Here is a 17,045-nt window from a genome sequence, read left to right as displayed (position 1 = left end):
TAAAGTGCTAAACTATCCCATATGTAAATCTATAAAGTAAAATTTGGTACAGAATATCACACAAGGAGGAAAGCATTTGGATGAAATTTGTTTGGAAAATTCGCACCGCCCCCTAAAAGGCCTTTGTACATATCTCGGGAATTACCAAATCTACACCTTTAGCACCTCATAATACACCATGCCCATATAAAGATTATGCTGAAAACTAATAAAAAGTGTTAATTCAATAACTAAATTTTTCAAAAAAGATGTACAATGGCCCACATTCAAATTAAAATGGGCGTGGCATCGACTATTTTTGGCTGACAAATCATAGGAACCGCTGAACCAATTTCAATGAAATTAGGTACTTCTTAATTTACTTAACCTTAATGTTTATGGGAGACAGCTAGCATTCCGTTCTCACGGAAATCTTAATACGCGCTCAGTACTTTTTAAATACGCATGCAGGTGACGTGTCATATTGTACTTTTCTTTTTTTATACTCTCGCAACATGTTGCACAAGGTATTATAGTTTTGTTCACATAACAGTTGTTTGTGTCACCAAAAAATAAAAGAGTTAGATATGGGGTTATATATATATAAATGATCAGGATGACGAGTGGAGTCGAAATCCGGATGTCTGTCCGTCCGTCCGTCCGTGCAAGCGATAACTTGAGTAAAAATAGAGATATCGTAATGAAACTTGGAACACGTGTTCCTTGTGAGAGGGTTGCTTTTGAAAATGAGAAAAATCAGACGTGGCGTGGCAATGCCCACAAAAACGCGAAAACCGAAAACACATAAAGTGTCATAACTAAGCCATAAATAAAGTTATAACAGTAAAATTTGGAATAAAAGATCGCTCTAGGAAGGGGCATATTTGGATGTAATTTATTTGGGAGAGTGGGCGTGGCCCCGCCCCCTAAATTTTGCAGAAGAAATAGCAGAAAGAAGCTGCACTCAGATTTTTTTACAAAATGGAAAATGGGCGTGGCATCGCCCACTTATGGGTCAAAAATCATATCTCAGGAACTACTCGACCGATTCGAATGAAATTCAGTATATAATATTTTCTTGACAGCCTGATAACACGGACAAAAAATGGGCGAAATCGGTTCACAACCACTACTACTTTCCTTATAACTCAATTTTGAAATCCATCTTATTCCTTCACTTTATAATGTAAACATAAGGAACCAATGAAGATAACGGAATAAAACTTAACACAATTAGTGCATATCATCTCTGGCTTCACTTGTGAAAAAATTGTCGAAAACGGACCATAACTTTTCAAGGCCCCAGATATCGAACATGTTGAACTCAGAGCCTAAGGATAAATTTTAACCGAAAATATGGGTAAATCTCTCAGATAACTCAATTTAATTCAGAGGAAATTGTTTTATTCTAATAGTGTGTCTCTGTTCCAAAAATTATTAAAATCGGGTCATAACATTTCATATACCTCATTGTAGGTTTTTCAAAAGTATCTTCTCCTAGCTCCCATATACCTAATTATAGGTTTTTCAAAAATACGGAGAGCTTTATTTCGCATATATGTATTGGTTAAATTTCTTCAATAAATTGCGAGAGTATAAAATGTTCGGTTGCACCCGAACTTAGCCTTTCCTTGCTTGTTTTTCATTATATTTTGAAATTATTTAGTGGGACATACTTGTATCTTTGCGAATTAATTTAGTTCCATCAACATCTCTTTTTATTGTACATTTCACCATATCACAACTAAAATACTCTTATTTTAATATATATTTCTGATCAGCATCTCACAATTGAAACCTTGTGGGGAGTACTATTAAATGAGTACACCTATTAGTATGAGAAATACAGTCAACTGAATATTTTTAATTAAATAATAGCGAGTGATTTCACCGCAGGATTCTATCGAAATGGTTACACACATACAGTGGAACTTCCATAACTCGAACTTCTATAACTCGAAGATCTCTATAACTCGAACTTTTGTATTAGTAATAGCGTTTAGAAATCAAATTTCATACAAAATTCCTTCCATAACTCAAACTTCCTAACTCGAAGTTCTCTATAACTCGAACTCTTGAATTGGCTAAGAAGTCAAATTTCATTTCTATAACTCGAAGTTTTTTTGTGGATTATGGCGATTCGAGTTAGAGAAGTTCTACTGTACTTACAAGTGCCTGAGTCATTTTCATATTGCAATTTGAATAATCTATCAAACCAGCTATTATTACAACTGTACAAAAATTGCATAGGAGTAATCATTGAAATGTTACATTTGCCGTGCACAAGATTGCATCTGAACATTCCAAAATTGAAATAAAAACTCTCAAGACATTTGTTCTGTTATATAGGTATACATAACTCATATATACTATAATATGATTAGTAATATTGGTTGTAGTGTTCGTTTTGAATAATGAACTACTGTACATCGGCCAAATAAAAAACACTAATGATTGGGGACGAAATTATCAACTCCTATGAATATCCCTTGATGTTCTGTAGTTAAATATGAATGGATGTGGTTGATGACATCGCTGTGAGTGTTAAAGAGAACCTATTATGAGTGTGTACTCCTTTATGTATGTATAGTAAGGGCGTTTTTAAACATCAAAGCGATTTTACAGATGATTAAGCCGCTTTGTACTCATATATCCGTGAACACACATGTGCATCATATATAAAAATAAAATATAAATAGAGTTCATTATAAATATTTTATTCCCCTTTAAAATATATTCCATTTCAACTTTATGCAACAAAGGTAAATTCACATTATTGATAAATTATTGATTATAAAATGAGTATGAAACACATATAACTCAGTTGAAAGTTGAGTACCACTTTACATAACGGATTTTTTTACTGAAATCGAAAGAGTCAGATAAATACTACTTTACTATTGGCCAACCAATTTATTACGAGGTTATTTCATAACTATGAATAGAAAAGTACAATTCAATTCTCTATTTCTGACTTTATTATCTTTTAGTTCTTACTTTATCGAAGTTTTCGTTTGATTAACACAAGGAAAGGTTAGAACATTTCTGAATGAAATCTGACAATTAACGCCAGGACAGACACCAGATAATGACATGAAAATATTTGACGACTGATTTGTTGGTCAATCACTGTATAGATACTCTTATTGGAACATATCGAACATACATGGATTGAAGCTGTATGCAGAGTTGAAACAATTACGATCTATGAAACCTGTAACCATCAAACGGCCGTTTTAATTTCTTCAATATATCGGGTAGCTCTCGGAATTTTGTTGACTTTGTCAGTGACTATTGCCGGTGGACAGCATCACGATCAGATCTATTATGTCTAAAAATCATATCAATCGAAAACGAGATTGTTAATCAGCCCGATTTTATAAGAATTTTTAATTATAATATATTTGTTGGATTATTAATGATTTGTAAAATAATAAGGATCAAATAGTATATTTTGAAGACACTTAATTTCAAGCATTTGATTTTGCTAATAAAATATTTTCTAAAAGTTAAAAAAAACAAGACGATAACCGTTCAGAGTAACTTTTACTGGTATCGAATGTTCCGTTAGAGATTATACAATTACGATTAATCAACTTAGCTGCTTTTATACTCTCACAACATATTGCACAAGAGTATTATAGTTTTGTTCACATAACGGTTGTTAATATCTCCCAGAAATAAAAGAGTTAGATATGGGGTTATACATATATATATATAAATGATCAGGATGACGAGTGAAGTTGAAATCCGCATGTCTGTCCAAAATGGCGAAAACCGAAAACACATAAAGTGTCATAACTAAGCCATAAATGAAGTTATGAAAGTAAAATTTGGTACAAAGGATCGCATTAGGGAGGGGCACATTTCGATGTAATTTTTTTAAGTTGGCGTGGCAACGCCCCCAAAAAGATTTTTTGTATATATCTTGCAAACCAATTAATTAAATGGAAAATGGGCGTGGCGTCGCCTACTTAGAGGTCAAAAACCATATCTCAGGAATTACTCAACCGAATTCAATGAAATTCGGTATATAATATTTTCTTGACACCTTGACAACACGGATGAAAGATAGGCGAAATCGGTTCACAAGCACGCCAACTTCCCATACAACTCATTTCTGAATTCCAACTGATCCGTTCACTTTATAATATATACATAAGGAACCGATGAAGATAGCGGAATAAAACTTTACACAAATTCTGTGTATCATCTGTGGCTTCACTTATGGGAAATTTTTGAAATCGGACTATAACTTTTCAAGGCCCTGGATATTTACATAAAGATCTCAGTGCCTAAGGGTAATTTGCACCTAAAATATCGGCAAATCTTTCAGATATTTTAATTTAATTAAGAGGACATTTTTTTTCTTAATTGTGTGTGTCTGTTCCAAAAATTATTAAAATACATATGTATACCTAAAAAACATATACCCTAGCTCCCATATACCTAATTATGTGCGGGCTTTATTCCACATATATCATATAGTCTTGTATATAGTGTTGCTTGGTGGGGAAAATGAGTGAAATCGGTTTAGGAATTACATCAGCCCTTATATACCATATATGATGATTTTCGATATTCTATAAGACTTCATGCCGAATATATGGGTCAAATTGTGTGTTATCTTAAAAAAACTATATCAATAAATTGAGAGAGTATAAAATGTTCGGTCACACCCGAACTTAGTCCTTCCTTACTTGTTCCTGTATACGAAATTAAACAGATTCGTTTTTTTAAAGACACTTAATTTCAAGCACTTGATTTTGCTAATAAAATATTTTCTAAAAGTTAAAAAAGTAAAGACGATAACCGTTCAGGATACCTTTTACTGGTATCGAATGTTCCGTTAGAGATTATTCAATTACGATTAATAAAAGTAGCTGCTTCTAAATTTAGGGTTACCTATGTTATGACAAAGTTACGGTTATGTTCAGGGTTGTACAACCATAGACTATCTGTCTGTTGTGACAATATAGTTGCTATGGTATTTTGTTGTTGACAGTAAAGTACACTATTAAATATTCTCACTTGCATTGAGGAGTTCAGCAAAATAGTTGTTTTTAATTCGCATTTATAAATTTAATTTAAGTTGTTACAATAAATTAATATTTCTTTGGACATGAACGATTCAGTTGAGAGTGCATCTAGTCAACGTTCTAATGCACAAGCTGCAACGCTTACCACTGCCGCGCGACCTCCCACATCACTACTCTTTTCAGTAAGTAATATTAGACTTTTATTCAAGTAACATCAAATTTTTTTATTTTGGAATCTAAAAGCTAATCAATAAGTATATTTTATATTCATACTGATGTGTAGCTTTAAAAAACCATCTCTCCGCTCTTATGTTAAATAAATCAAATAAAAATTGTACGGACAGTGCTTCGCGTTGTATAATGTTCTAAATAATCTGGTATTCAATTAACTTCGATCTATTTATATAGCGTGGAAATTTGGTTAGCAGCCGTTTGGGCAATGACAGAAACACGACAGCACGTCCGTCTACAGCAGTTCGCGGAGTTGGTTACGCGGCAAATTCAGCTGGTTCCACAGGACAACGATTCGATCAACTATTTTTAGAAAAGGCCAAGCAGCAAACGCTTTCGTCTACAAATGCTGCTGTGGACACAAAAAAGGAAGTCAAGTAAGTAAACCAAATTGCAAGGGTTCATTTAAATGTTTGTACATATATTTCAATTAATTACATAAATAAATATAGTTTAAATATGTATAAAAAACAAATGTAATTATACAATTAAATGAACCTTAAATTAAAAAAATCAAAAAATATATAATTTTATATATACATACATATATAAAATATGTATTTATAGTCCTCAAGTTAAATTTAAGCACCTGGAATCAAAGATCGTGAAACTACTCGAAGCTTCTATCATGTTATCAGCAAAAAATACAACAATTAATAACGGCACATATGCGGCTGAACAAAAGTCCATTCTATCAGAAGCGCTAAATAAGGCTAAGGAGGCCTTTTCACTGGATCGTACTTTACATCAGTTTCGAGCTCAATATGGTGAAAACATTTTCCACAATTTCGATCTAACTTATGCGGTGAGCCTTTTAACTAGAGGATCTTGGCATTCGACTAATCGACTAACCGGATTAACTGGATAGGGCATTATTCGAAAAATAATATTCGGTTTGCAGTATCTGGATAGTCGTAAGTCGTCGACTATTCAATTAACCGTTCATTTTCGACTATCCGGTTAACCTATCGTTGTCGACTATTCGAATAGTACGAGTTCATTCATTTTCGTATATTTATTGAAAGTATTGAATATATAGTAACCGGATATTCGAATAATCAGTTCTCAGGTTATTCGAATAATTTTAAGAGTCCTAATGTATGTATGTTATTGGCGTTCAACCGTTTAGCCGGTTATAGCCGAATCGATGAGAATCTTCTTTTTCCTTCGCAGTTCGGCGCTAGTTGGAGATTCCAAATGTAACCAGGTCGCTCTCCACCTGGTCCCTCCAACGGAGTGGAGGCCTTCCCCTTCCTCGGCTCCCTCCGGCGGGTAATGCATCGCTGGAGTGTTTTCGTCCATTCGGACAACATGACCTAGCCAGCGTAGTTGCTGTCTTTTTATTCGCTGAACTATGTCAATGTCGTCGTATAACTCGTACAGCTCATCGTTCCAACGTCTGCGGTATTCGCCGTTGCCAATGTTCTGAGGACCATAAATCTTGCGCAAAATTTTCATCTCGAAAACTCCTAGTGTCGTCTCATCTGATGTTGACATCGTCCAAGCTTCTGCACCATAAAGCAGGACGGGAATGATAAGCGGCTTGTAGAGTTTGATTTTGGTTCGTCGAGAGAGGACTTTACTGTTCAACTGCCTACTCACTCCAAAGTAGCACCTGTTGGCAAGAGTGATTCTGCGCTGGATTTCGAGGCTGACATTGTTGGTGTTGTTGATACTGGTTCCCAGGTATACGAAATTATCTACACACGACTTCGAAGTTATGACTGTCAACAGTGACGTGGGAGCCAAGACGCGAATGCGCCGACTGTTAGCTTGATGACAGGAGATATTTCGTCTTGTCCTCATTCGCCTCCAGATCCATTCGCTTCGCCTCCTTATCCATGCGGGAAAAAGCAGAACAAACGGCGCGGTTGTTGCTTCCGATGATATCAATATCATCGGCGTACGCCAGGAGCTGTACACTCTTGTAGAAGATTGTACCTTCTCTATTTAGCTCTGCTGCTCGTATTATTTTTTCCAACATCAAGTTAAAGAAGTCGCACGATAGTGAGTCACCTTGTCTGAAACCTCGTTTGGTATCGAACGGCTCGGAGAGGTCCTTCCCAATCATGACGGAGCTTTTGGTGTTGCTCAACGTCAATTTACACAGCCGTATTAGTTTTGCGGGGATACCAAATTCAGACATCGCGGCATAAAGGCAGCTCCTTTTCGTGCTGTCGAAAGCAGCTTTAAAATCGACAAAAAGGTGGTGTGTGTCGATCCTATTTTCACGGGTCTTCTCCAAGATTTGGCGCATGGTGAATATCTGGTCCATGGTGGATTTTCCAGGTCTAAAGCCACACTGATAAGGTCCAATCAGTTTGTTGACGGTGGGCTTGAGTCTTTCACACAGTACGCCCGATAGAACCTTATAGGCGATATTTAGGAGACTTATCCCACGGTAATTGGCACAGTTTGTGGGATCTCCCTTTTTATGGATTGGGCAGAGCACACTGAGATTCCAATCGTCAGGCATGCTTTCTTCCATATTTTGCAAAGAAGCTGATGCATGCACCTTATCAGTTCTTCGCCGTCGTATTTGAATAGCTCAGTCGGTAATCTATCGGCCCCTGCCGCTTTGTTGTTCTTCAGGCTGGTAATTGCTATTCGAATTTCTTCATGGTCGGGTAATGGAATATCTATTCCATCGTCATCGATTGGGGAATCGGGTTCGCCATCTCCTGGTGTTGTACTTTCACTGACATTCAGCAGGTCGGAGAAGTGTTCCCTCCATAATCCCAGTATGCCCTGGACAGATTACCATCTTGGTCTCTACATGAGGATGCTCCGGTCTTGAAACCTTCGTTAAGTCGCTTCATTTTTTCGAAAAATTTTCGAGCATTACCTCTGTCTGCCAGCTTCTCAAGCTCTTCGTACTCACGCATTTCGGCCTCTTTCTTTTTTGTCTGCAAATGCGTCTCGCTTCCCTCTTCAGCTCTCGGTATCTATCCCATCCCGCACGTGTTGTGGTTGTTTGCAACGTTGCGAGGTAGGCAGTCTGTTTTATCTCCGCTGCGAGACGGCATTCCTCATCGTACCAGCTTGTTTTTTGTCGTTGCCGAAATCCAATTGTTTCGGCTGCAGTGGTACGCAGTGAGTTTGAGATGTCGTTCCACAGTTCCCTTATACCGAGATGCTGATGAGTGCTCTCAGAGAGCAGGAGTGCAAGTCGAGTAGAGTATTTCGTGTCTGTCTGTTGCGATTGCTGCTAATCGACGTATATCGATTAGGAGACAGCCAAGTAGCTTGGTGTACTTTCTTATGCTGGAATCTGGTACTACAGACGACCATATTTCGGGCCCCAGCGAAGTCGATCAGCCTCAGGCCGTTTGGCGATGTTTCGTCATGGAGGTTGAATTTTCCGACCGTTGTGCCAAAGACATCTTCTTTACCCACCCAGGCGTTAAAATCGCCAAGCACGATTTTGACATGGAAATAAAATTTGGAATGAAGGATCGCACTATGAAGGGGCATATTTGGATGTAATTTTTTTTGGGGTGGCCCCGCCCCCAAATAAGTTTTTTGTACATATCTCGGAAACTAATAGAGCTATATAAACCAAACTTTCTGCAGTCGTTTTTTTAGCCACTTCTTAATACAGCCCACTAATGGGTCAAAAACCATATCTCAGGAAAATAGGCCAAATCGCTTCACAACCACGCCTAAACTTCCTACCAGAACTTTGAAGACGATCTGAATCGTTTATTTTACAATATATAAAGTAAGCACTAGTGAAGATATCGGTGCAGAACTTTGCACAAATACTATGTTTATAGTGTGGCAGCTCCATTCTAAAAATCGCCGAAATCGGACCATAGGTTTTTAAGGCCCCATATATCGAACACGAGGACCTCGGTGCTTCTAACCTAATATTATGGTTTCCAACTTTCAATGGACTTTACACAATATATATGACGAATATGTGTACACAAATTGTGTATTATATAATATAAATAAAGTTAAATAAATAAATTGCGAGAGTATAACATGTTCGGTTACACCCGAACTTAGCCCTTCCTTACTTGTTTATTAATAGGTTTTCTTTAACCTGGCTGAGCAGTATGAACGTAATGAAATGCACATTGAGGCTCTCAATACCTATAGTATCATGACAAAGAATAAAATGTTCCCACATGTGAATCAACTGAAGTTAAATATGGGAAATATATACTATAAAATGGGAATATACCCAAAGGCCATCAAAATGTATCGCATGGCTCTGGACTCAGTACCGCATAATTTGAAACAACTTCGACTTAAAATAACACATAATATTGGCATCTTGTTTGTACGCATGGGTCAATACGTCGATGCAGCGTCCAGTTTTGAATTCATAATGAACGAACGCGCTGACATACGTAGCGGCATACACTTGATCCTGTGTTATTATGCTATGGGAGATGTGGAAAAGATTAAAAATGCATTTCGCAACCTGTGTGACATTCAGCCGATTGAAAGCGAAAATGATCTGGAAATGGAGAACAACATGGTCAAAATACAACAACATGCCACTGTCGCTGGTTTGGGTACAGATACTGACGAACAGGAGCGTAATTCGTCTGATTTCCAGCAAGACATCACTGCTTCGCTTGACCAAGTTATGAATGCTACAGCAATTGAAAATGTGGAGGGTGACGTTAATGGCACAAGCAGAAAGAATCCCGATGCAAACAGGAAACGTTATGTTAACAAAGCGCTCAAATCTGACGAACTGGCTGGCTACATCAAACAGCGGCGAAATAATGACAAACGTGGCATTACCATAATTGTAGATTTAATATCGCCAATTATCGAGGAAAACTATAATGACGGCAAGTACTCTCGACTAGTAGATACTAATATAATTCATACTTTTAATGTATATTATTCTTTATTATTAGGCTATAACTGGTGCATTGAAGTGATAAAAACGTCAAGTTTGGCTTGGCTTGCAAACGAATTGGAGTTAAATAAAGCATTGGTTTACTTGCGCCAGAATGAAGTCAGTCAAGCCATTGAAACATTGCAAATGCATGACAAAAAATCCGAAGAATCAATGACCGCCAGCGCTCTGATAAACCTATCCTTCATATATATCAATGTAAGTAAGCTTCTATAAGATTTCTAATCTTTCCTTGTTTATCAGAAAAAATATGTATGTAATTTTAAATGATATTTAGAGGAAAAATTAAATAGTGAGTTCAATATCAAAGTTTTTAGACAAATATTTTACATTCTTACAATTGGCTAAGATCGAGGGCTTTCTAATCTTACATGCTCACTAAGGCTAGTAAGGTAGTGTCTTAGATACTTATCAATAGCTTCTAGCTATTTTGCTATCCGACTCGCGTTGGTACCCGGTCACCGCGGAATCGTTGGTAACTGTAAAGTGGACAAGCTTGCAAGAGAGGGTACCCTAGCAACATTGACGTCGGAATGGGAGCGGGTTGGTAGTCCATGGTCCACTTGCGCAAGAGCGCTGGACATGCAGACTACACATGAGCTCACCTGTACAGTAGCGAAGTCCTTATGGCCCGCTTTGGAGCATAAAAGGTCTTTTGAACAGCTTTCACTTCGTCCATCCCTGCGCGATTATCGGTGTGCTTACTGGACTGGTGGAATTACATAAGCATTTCCTCCTCCACTGTCCAGCTTTTGCCAGACTGAGGTTGAAACCCCTCGGAAGGCCCATTTTCGGCGATCCTAGCGAATTGGCTAGAATCAACATTAGCCGACTAAAGAAATTCCTAACGGATTCAAACCGTTTCTTAAGGGTCTTTGATCCATCGAGGGTTTACTGGTATCACAATGGACGGTGCTCTAAACTGTCTAAGTGAGAGCTTCTGTATTTGCAGAGATCTGCCTACAAACCTAACCTAACCTAACATAACCTACTCATTAATAATTGTCTGAATAGAAATATCATGCTTTTTTAAACTTCTATTACAGTTGGGCAATTATGATATGGCAGCACACTGCATAAACCAATTGAATGAATTTGGAGTCTTGCAAAATAATGCCATGTCATTGGTTAATGCCAGCATTATCGATTATGAGCGAAAAGATTATGATGCAGCGCGAAAAAAGCTGGAACGAGCTCTCCAAATACAGCCGGACAATTTTGAGGCTAACTACAATCTTGGTTTGGTTGGCTTACAAGAGAATAATTTGAAGATGGCTGAGGAACAATTTGAACATTTGAAAACCGTTATGATGGTACCGCATTCAGTTCAACATAGCCATGTTTATTTTCAATTGGCTAAACTACAGGAGAAGTTTTCCACTAATTCGTTGCCTGGTAGCAGTTTTCGCCATACTGTAACACCAGCCGCCTTACAGTCCTATCTACAAGTGCTGGGCATCTCGGCGGCCGATACCGATTCCCGACTATTCGACAAAGTTGGATCCATATACGAGCAAGTGCAAGATCACCAAGAAGCGAATCAATATTATAACGAGGCATACCGCATTAATCCAAGTGATATAAATACTGCCAGTTCCATTGGTTCATATTATATCAAATTACAGGCTACAGAGAAAGCCATATATTATTATGAGCGCGCGGTACTTGCCAATCCTAATGATCCAAATCTAATGCTGCGTGTCGCCAGCTGTTTTCGTAATTCCTACTTGCCTCCCAAACAATATTTGGGTATCTTTGAGAAGATCTACAACCGTTTCCCCGATAATCTAACGTGTGTTCGCGCATTGGTACAAGTTACAAAATCGATCGGTTTAACGGATTTACATGAAAAATACACCCTCGAATATACGCGTTTGCACAAAATATTGACGGAACGACAAAATGAGCAACGCTTTCAACAGCAAAGATTTTCCTCAGCATCATCCAACAGAGGAAGTAGTCGATTTAGAGGTAATTAGTTAGTTACTGAACTTACAAACATAAAGACACATAGAAACAAACCGCTGCTGTCTATACACCCTGTAGTCAGACTTTCACCAGATTCCAACTATAAATTGCTACTTGAAATCTAACTAGACTAACAAATTTCCTAACGATTTTCTAATGGGTTATTTTATTAGAAATTCCAATCTTATGGTTTATAATCCAACTAGAAAATTGTTTATTCTTTGAACTGGTATGAGACTAGTTAGACCTTTTGAAGGAAATCTGACAGCTGACAAGATAATGTAGAGAACGTGTATAAATACAGTGGAACTTCTCTAACTCGAATCACCATAATCCACAAAAAAAATTCGAGTTATAGAAATTTTCATTAAAAAATTAAATTTTTCAAAAACCTGGAAAATATATATTTCTAGACAGTTTTATTTACTTAAAAAATTAAATTTTTCAAAAACCTGGAAAATATATATTTCTAGACAGTTTTATTTACTTACTTCGCATAGAGTTTTATGTTCATACGTTAAAACATGTATTTTGTAATTTTGCTTCTTCCAGTTTGGTATTGTTTGGCTCTTGACATCTGTATCCCATCGCTTTGTTGCATGATTTATGCAATCTATAAGTGTAATATCATATTTTTAGTTCAACTCCATACGATATAAAGGGACTCTTTTAAGATCCGTTCTGGATAGTAAAATTTGAAATTATGTATTATAACCTGATCGAAAAGTATGAAATTTGATTTCTAAACGCTATTGCCAATTCAAAAGTTCGAGTTATGTAGATTTTCGACTTATAGAAGTTCGAGTTATGGAAGTTCCACTGTATATATTTATATATAAAAACTGTCTTTTCGACACAAAAAATTAATGTCAGCTGTTTGTCTTTGTTTGCCACAAAGATTATTGTTAAACTTCTGAAAATTTTAGAACCTAAAATAGGAAATTCTGATCGTAATCGGATACGATTTTTTTTAACCCTAGACGGTCATCCTTCGTCAAAATGACTACGAACTATTTTATTTTCACTGTAAATATGTTTTTAGAAGACTGTGAATTATTAATTTTAAGTTAAAAGAATAAAATTTTCCTTTTTATTTTTGACTTGTATTTATTAATAATGAAATAAACAAATAAAAAAAATAAAACGCGTTCATTATTTCGACTCACACCCTGCTGAAAATGTATTTGAAATAAGTCGTCGTCATATTGACGAAGGATGACGTTAATGTACAAAAAAAAGGATGACCGTCCAGGGTTAAATAAGCCTACTTCCAGATTATTATTACACATATTGTATCATTATTGAATTCAATTTTTTATAATTAATCTCTGTGCATTTTATTTATTCTGTAGATTCGAAAAATAACATAGAAGATGCCACGTTGAGGAGATTTGTGGAAGACGTTGAAGCCAAAACCTTAACGCCCACATTCAACGGGGAACAATATGTGCAAAGTTCAAATTCAAATATTACAGGTATTATAGGTAGTTATATATCATATTTTTATATTGTAATAGTTTATGTAACTATTTGTTATTTAACATAGAACTTCGTAGCTTTTTACGCATTTTGGCGGATATAATATACATATATATATATATACAGACATACACATAGATATATAGACATATATGGATATCAATGGTACATATCATATTTTATAAGTCAAAAAATTTATTTTTGCTTTCAGCAACACACCACTTTGATCCTCTGGGACCTCCTGCTGAGAGACCACGTACTGGAATGGCGGGCGTATCTCAAGAACATGAATCAGATGACGACGAGATTAACACTGACAGTTTGTTGCCCATATAAAGACAGACACTAAGAGCTCAATAATGCGAATATGTTCAAAACGTGTTTAGCATGTGCGAATTATACATACATACATATGTAGTAATTATAAAATTAAAAATAAAATAATATAAATCCCTTACAAAGGATAGACCACTTTCACCAATTAAAGTAATAGGAAATTCAAGATTTTGCAGTGGGTACACTCGTAAAGAAAGTAAATAATCGCGGAAAAGTTATTCTCTTTTAAGATTACACATGCACCTCGAAAAAGTACATTTTTTAATTTACTTTTCAGAGAGTGTGATAAAAATTCGAAACGAAGCAGCGTTTTTTACGATGTTACAAAAACACTTACTCTCTTGTTTATCGCGTCTTTTTAGTAAATAAACTCTTCTACTTGATCCACTGGTTTAAAAATGAAAACGATGCAAATCAGGTGTCAGACTTTTTGAATTGGCGTACAAAAATGGTCAGAAAATATATTGCAAAAGAAAAAAAACAAAAGAATATTCAAGATTTTTTCTCTCCATAGTAAATACATATGTATGTATGTAAATGTAAATATGTTTTTCATGTAAATCCATATGTTTTATTGAAGCAAATGAATGGATGAATTTTTTAAGTTTAAAAATGCATTTAATATTATAAAAACAGATAATTTATGAATATATTTGGAAAAGTAAATTATTCAAAAAAGTAAATTACCCAAAATACCAATCGATTTACTTTTCGAGAGTATACTGTACTTTGCTTGAAAGACACTTCACTGGTCTCATAGCCTGAATCTATAGTTGATGCAGGGATCCCGACAAAATTCAGACACATGTTGCCGCAATTATTACCTTGAAGATATGAACATAATATATATATAATTTTGGTTAATTATTTACATCGGTCAAATTTTAGAGAATAAGCACAGAAATGATCCAGACGTCGTTGCTTTAATTCGTTATTTTTTTATTTATGGAAAAATCTTATAAACACACCATTTTCCATACCTTTTTTGGTCTCAATTTGGAATTGCTAAGTGGGAAAAAAATTTTGTCCGAAAAGGTGTGGATTTTCTGTGGACTAATAATGATTTATCTTCATCTCTGTCTAGATAATGTGGATGCACAAAATAGCAGCTACATTTTCCGCCATCTGTTTTCAAAATTTTTCATTACCGCCGGACACACTTCTTCCACGATCCAATATTTAATCATATCATGCGATATCTACTCAATAGGTGTCGCGCCATATAATAAGTGCACGGTACAGATAAATTCCAAACGGAATACCTATTTTCAAATGGGTTTCTGAAAACAGATGACACTATATAAAAGTAAGCAAGAGATTCTGTAACTGAGAGATTTACTCAATAGGCGTCGCAGCAAACATCAAAGGACTGCAAAATAAAATTCCAAATGTAATACTTGTAATGTAATGGTGGACATTATTTTTTATTTAAAGATTATTACAGTTTGTCCGCAGGCTGAGTGATGTGGAGAAAATTCCGAAATTATTTGTTTTCACTTTGGTTTACTGTTTGGGGTGACGCTTACTACATCGCAGGACAAGTTCCGCATATTTTTTTGCGGAATAAATTTGCCTGTGAGAATGAAAACCACATGCGAAAATTCATTTTACAAGAATTAAGAGCAAATCTGAAGTCTACAGATGACGCTGTAATTATTTCTAACTATTTACTTCCACATGGAAATCACGTTCAAGAGTTTACCTCCATCTCTCGATTTTTACATAAAATGCCAGTTCACGAGATAGTCTTTACGAACAGGAGTTAATTTATCAATTAACCGACCTCTGCTCGTTTAAAACGTTGATTAAGATCGAGTTAGCATACAAAATAAAAATCTACATTAATTTATAATTGAATTTTAATCGACTTGATATAATTTATTTGTAATTATATAAAAGTTCTTTGCTGCGAGATGTTGTTCACGCTACACGACGGTAGATGTCGCTGCTAGAAATAAATAAAAACATAGCAATCAGCTGATGAAACTTACCAACTTCCTAAGAAAAGCAAAAACAAAAATGTGTGACAGCTGATCGATTACCGAGTAGCCGGCAGTGTGAAGGGCAAAACTTAGATTTTCAATTAAAATCTTCATGTATCAATTAATTCGTCTTTGCGCAAAGGATATAATGCTACTTAAATAGTGAAACGCGAACTGTCCTTTTATACAAAATTTCGCGGAGAGTTGGAAGTAAATTCGTGAACTCATAAAAAATTAACGTGATTATTTCTATGGCGTCACCAGCTGACGAAATAATATTGTTTAAAAGTATTACATTTTAAATTTTTTTCTTGCAGACCTTTGATGTTTGCTGCGGCGCCTATTGAGTAAATCCTCAATTATAAAAAATCTCCTGGTTATCTATTGGTTACTGGTACATGGTGTCATCTGCTGTCAGAAACCCATTTGAGAATAGGTACTTCGTTTGAAATTATTATATGGCGCGGAACACATTGAGTAGATATCGCATGATATGATTAAATATTGGATCATGGAAGAAGTGTGTCAGGCAATAATGAAAATTAGTGACAACAGATGGCGGCAAATGCAGCTACTATTTTGTAAATCCACATTATCTAGCCAGAGATGAAGATGAATCATTAATTAATCCACAGAAAATGGAACATTAGTGAAAATTCACACCTTTTCGGACTAAAATTTTTCCAACTTAGCAATTCCAAATTGAGACCAAAAAACGGATGGAAAATGGTGTGATTATTAGATTATTCCGAACATCAAAATATAACGAATTAATGCATTGACGCCTAATTCATTTCTGTGCTTATTCTCTAAAATTTGAGCGAAGTAAATAATTAACAAAATTATAGCGTTCACCCTATGAAATTGAGACTTATGTCATACCCCATCAGTCATATTTTCAAGGAGTTAATTGCAGAGAACATAAAACAATTTTATGATTTCTCGTGTCTAAAAGTAATTATATTATACCCGAAAGAAGTAGAAGAAACGATCCTTTCGCCAGCAATAGCAATATCAAAGAACGTAATAGCGTTTTTAGACAGAAGCAAATTGATTAATTTACCGGCCTCTGCTCGATTTAAACGCTTATTGATATCGACTTACCACACAAAATAAAATCTCCATTTATTTTAAATTGAATTTAAATCG

The 17,045-nt window shown here is 35.6% G+C and overlaps 1 protein-coding gene across 3 annotated transcripts; it reads left to right on the top strand.

Moving 5' to 3' along the window:
- The first annotated feature begins 625 nt into the window (after positions 1-625).
- LOC105215741 (intraflagellar transport protein 88 homolog) lies at positions 626-14,584 on the top strand. Of its 3 annotated transcripts, none has more exons than XM_029042585.2 (8): positions 626-5,200; positions 5,427-5,626; positions 5,817-6,054; positions 9,286-10,060; positions 10,130-10,329; positions 11,178-12,102; positions 13,452-13,583; positions 13,790-14,584. In XM_029042585.2, the coding sequence occupies exons 1-8, from the start codon at positions 5,102-5,104 to the stop codon at positions 13,912-13,914; spliced, it is 2,694 nt and encodes an 897-aa protein (XP_028898418.2). In that variant the 5' UTR covers positions 626-5,101; the 3' UTR covers positions 13,915-14,584. The 3 variants fall into 3 exon arrangements, with proteins under 3 accessions (XP_028898418.2, XP_011188137.2, XP_054086601.1); XM_011189835.3 differs by having other exon boundaries at positions 628-5,200; positions 13,452-13,574; positions 13,790-14,579; XM_054230626.1 differs by lacking the exon at positions 626-5,200 and having other exon boundaries at positions 5,225-5,626; positions 13,790-14,583.
- Positions 14,585-17,045: the final 2,461 nt, after the last annotated feature.

The sequence above is a fragment of the Zeugodacus cucurbitae genome, chromosome 2 (genome assembly GCF_028554725.1).
Source record: "Zeugodacus cucurbitae isolate PBARC_wt_2022May chromosome 2, idZeuCucr1.2, whole genome shotgun sequence".
NCBI lineage: Eukaryota > Metazoa > Arthropoda > Insecta > Diptera > Tephritidae > Zeugodacus > Zeugodacus cucurbitae.
Note: the sequence above shows the minus strand (reverse complement) of the source record. Positions and strands in the feature narration are given on the sequence as shown.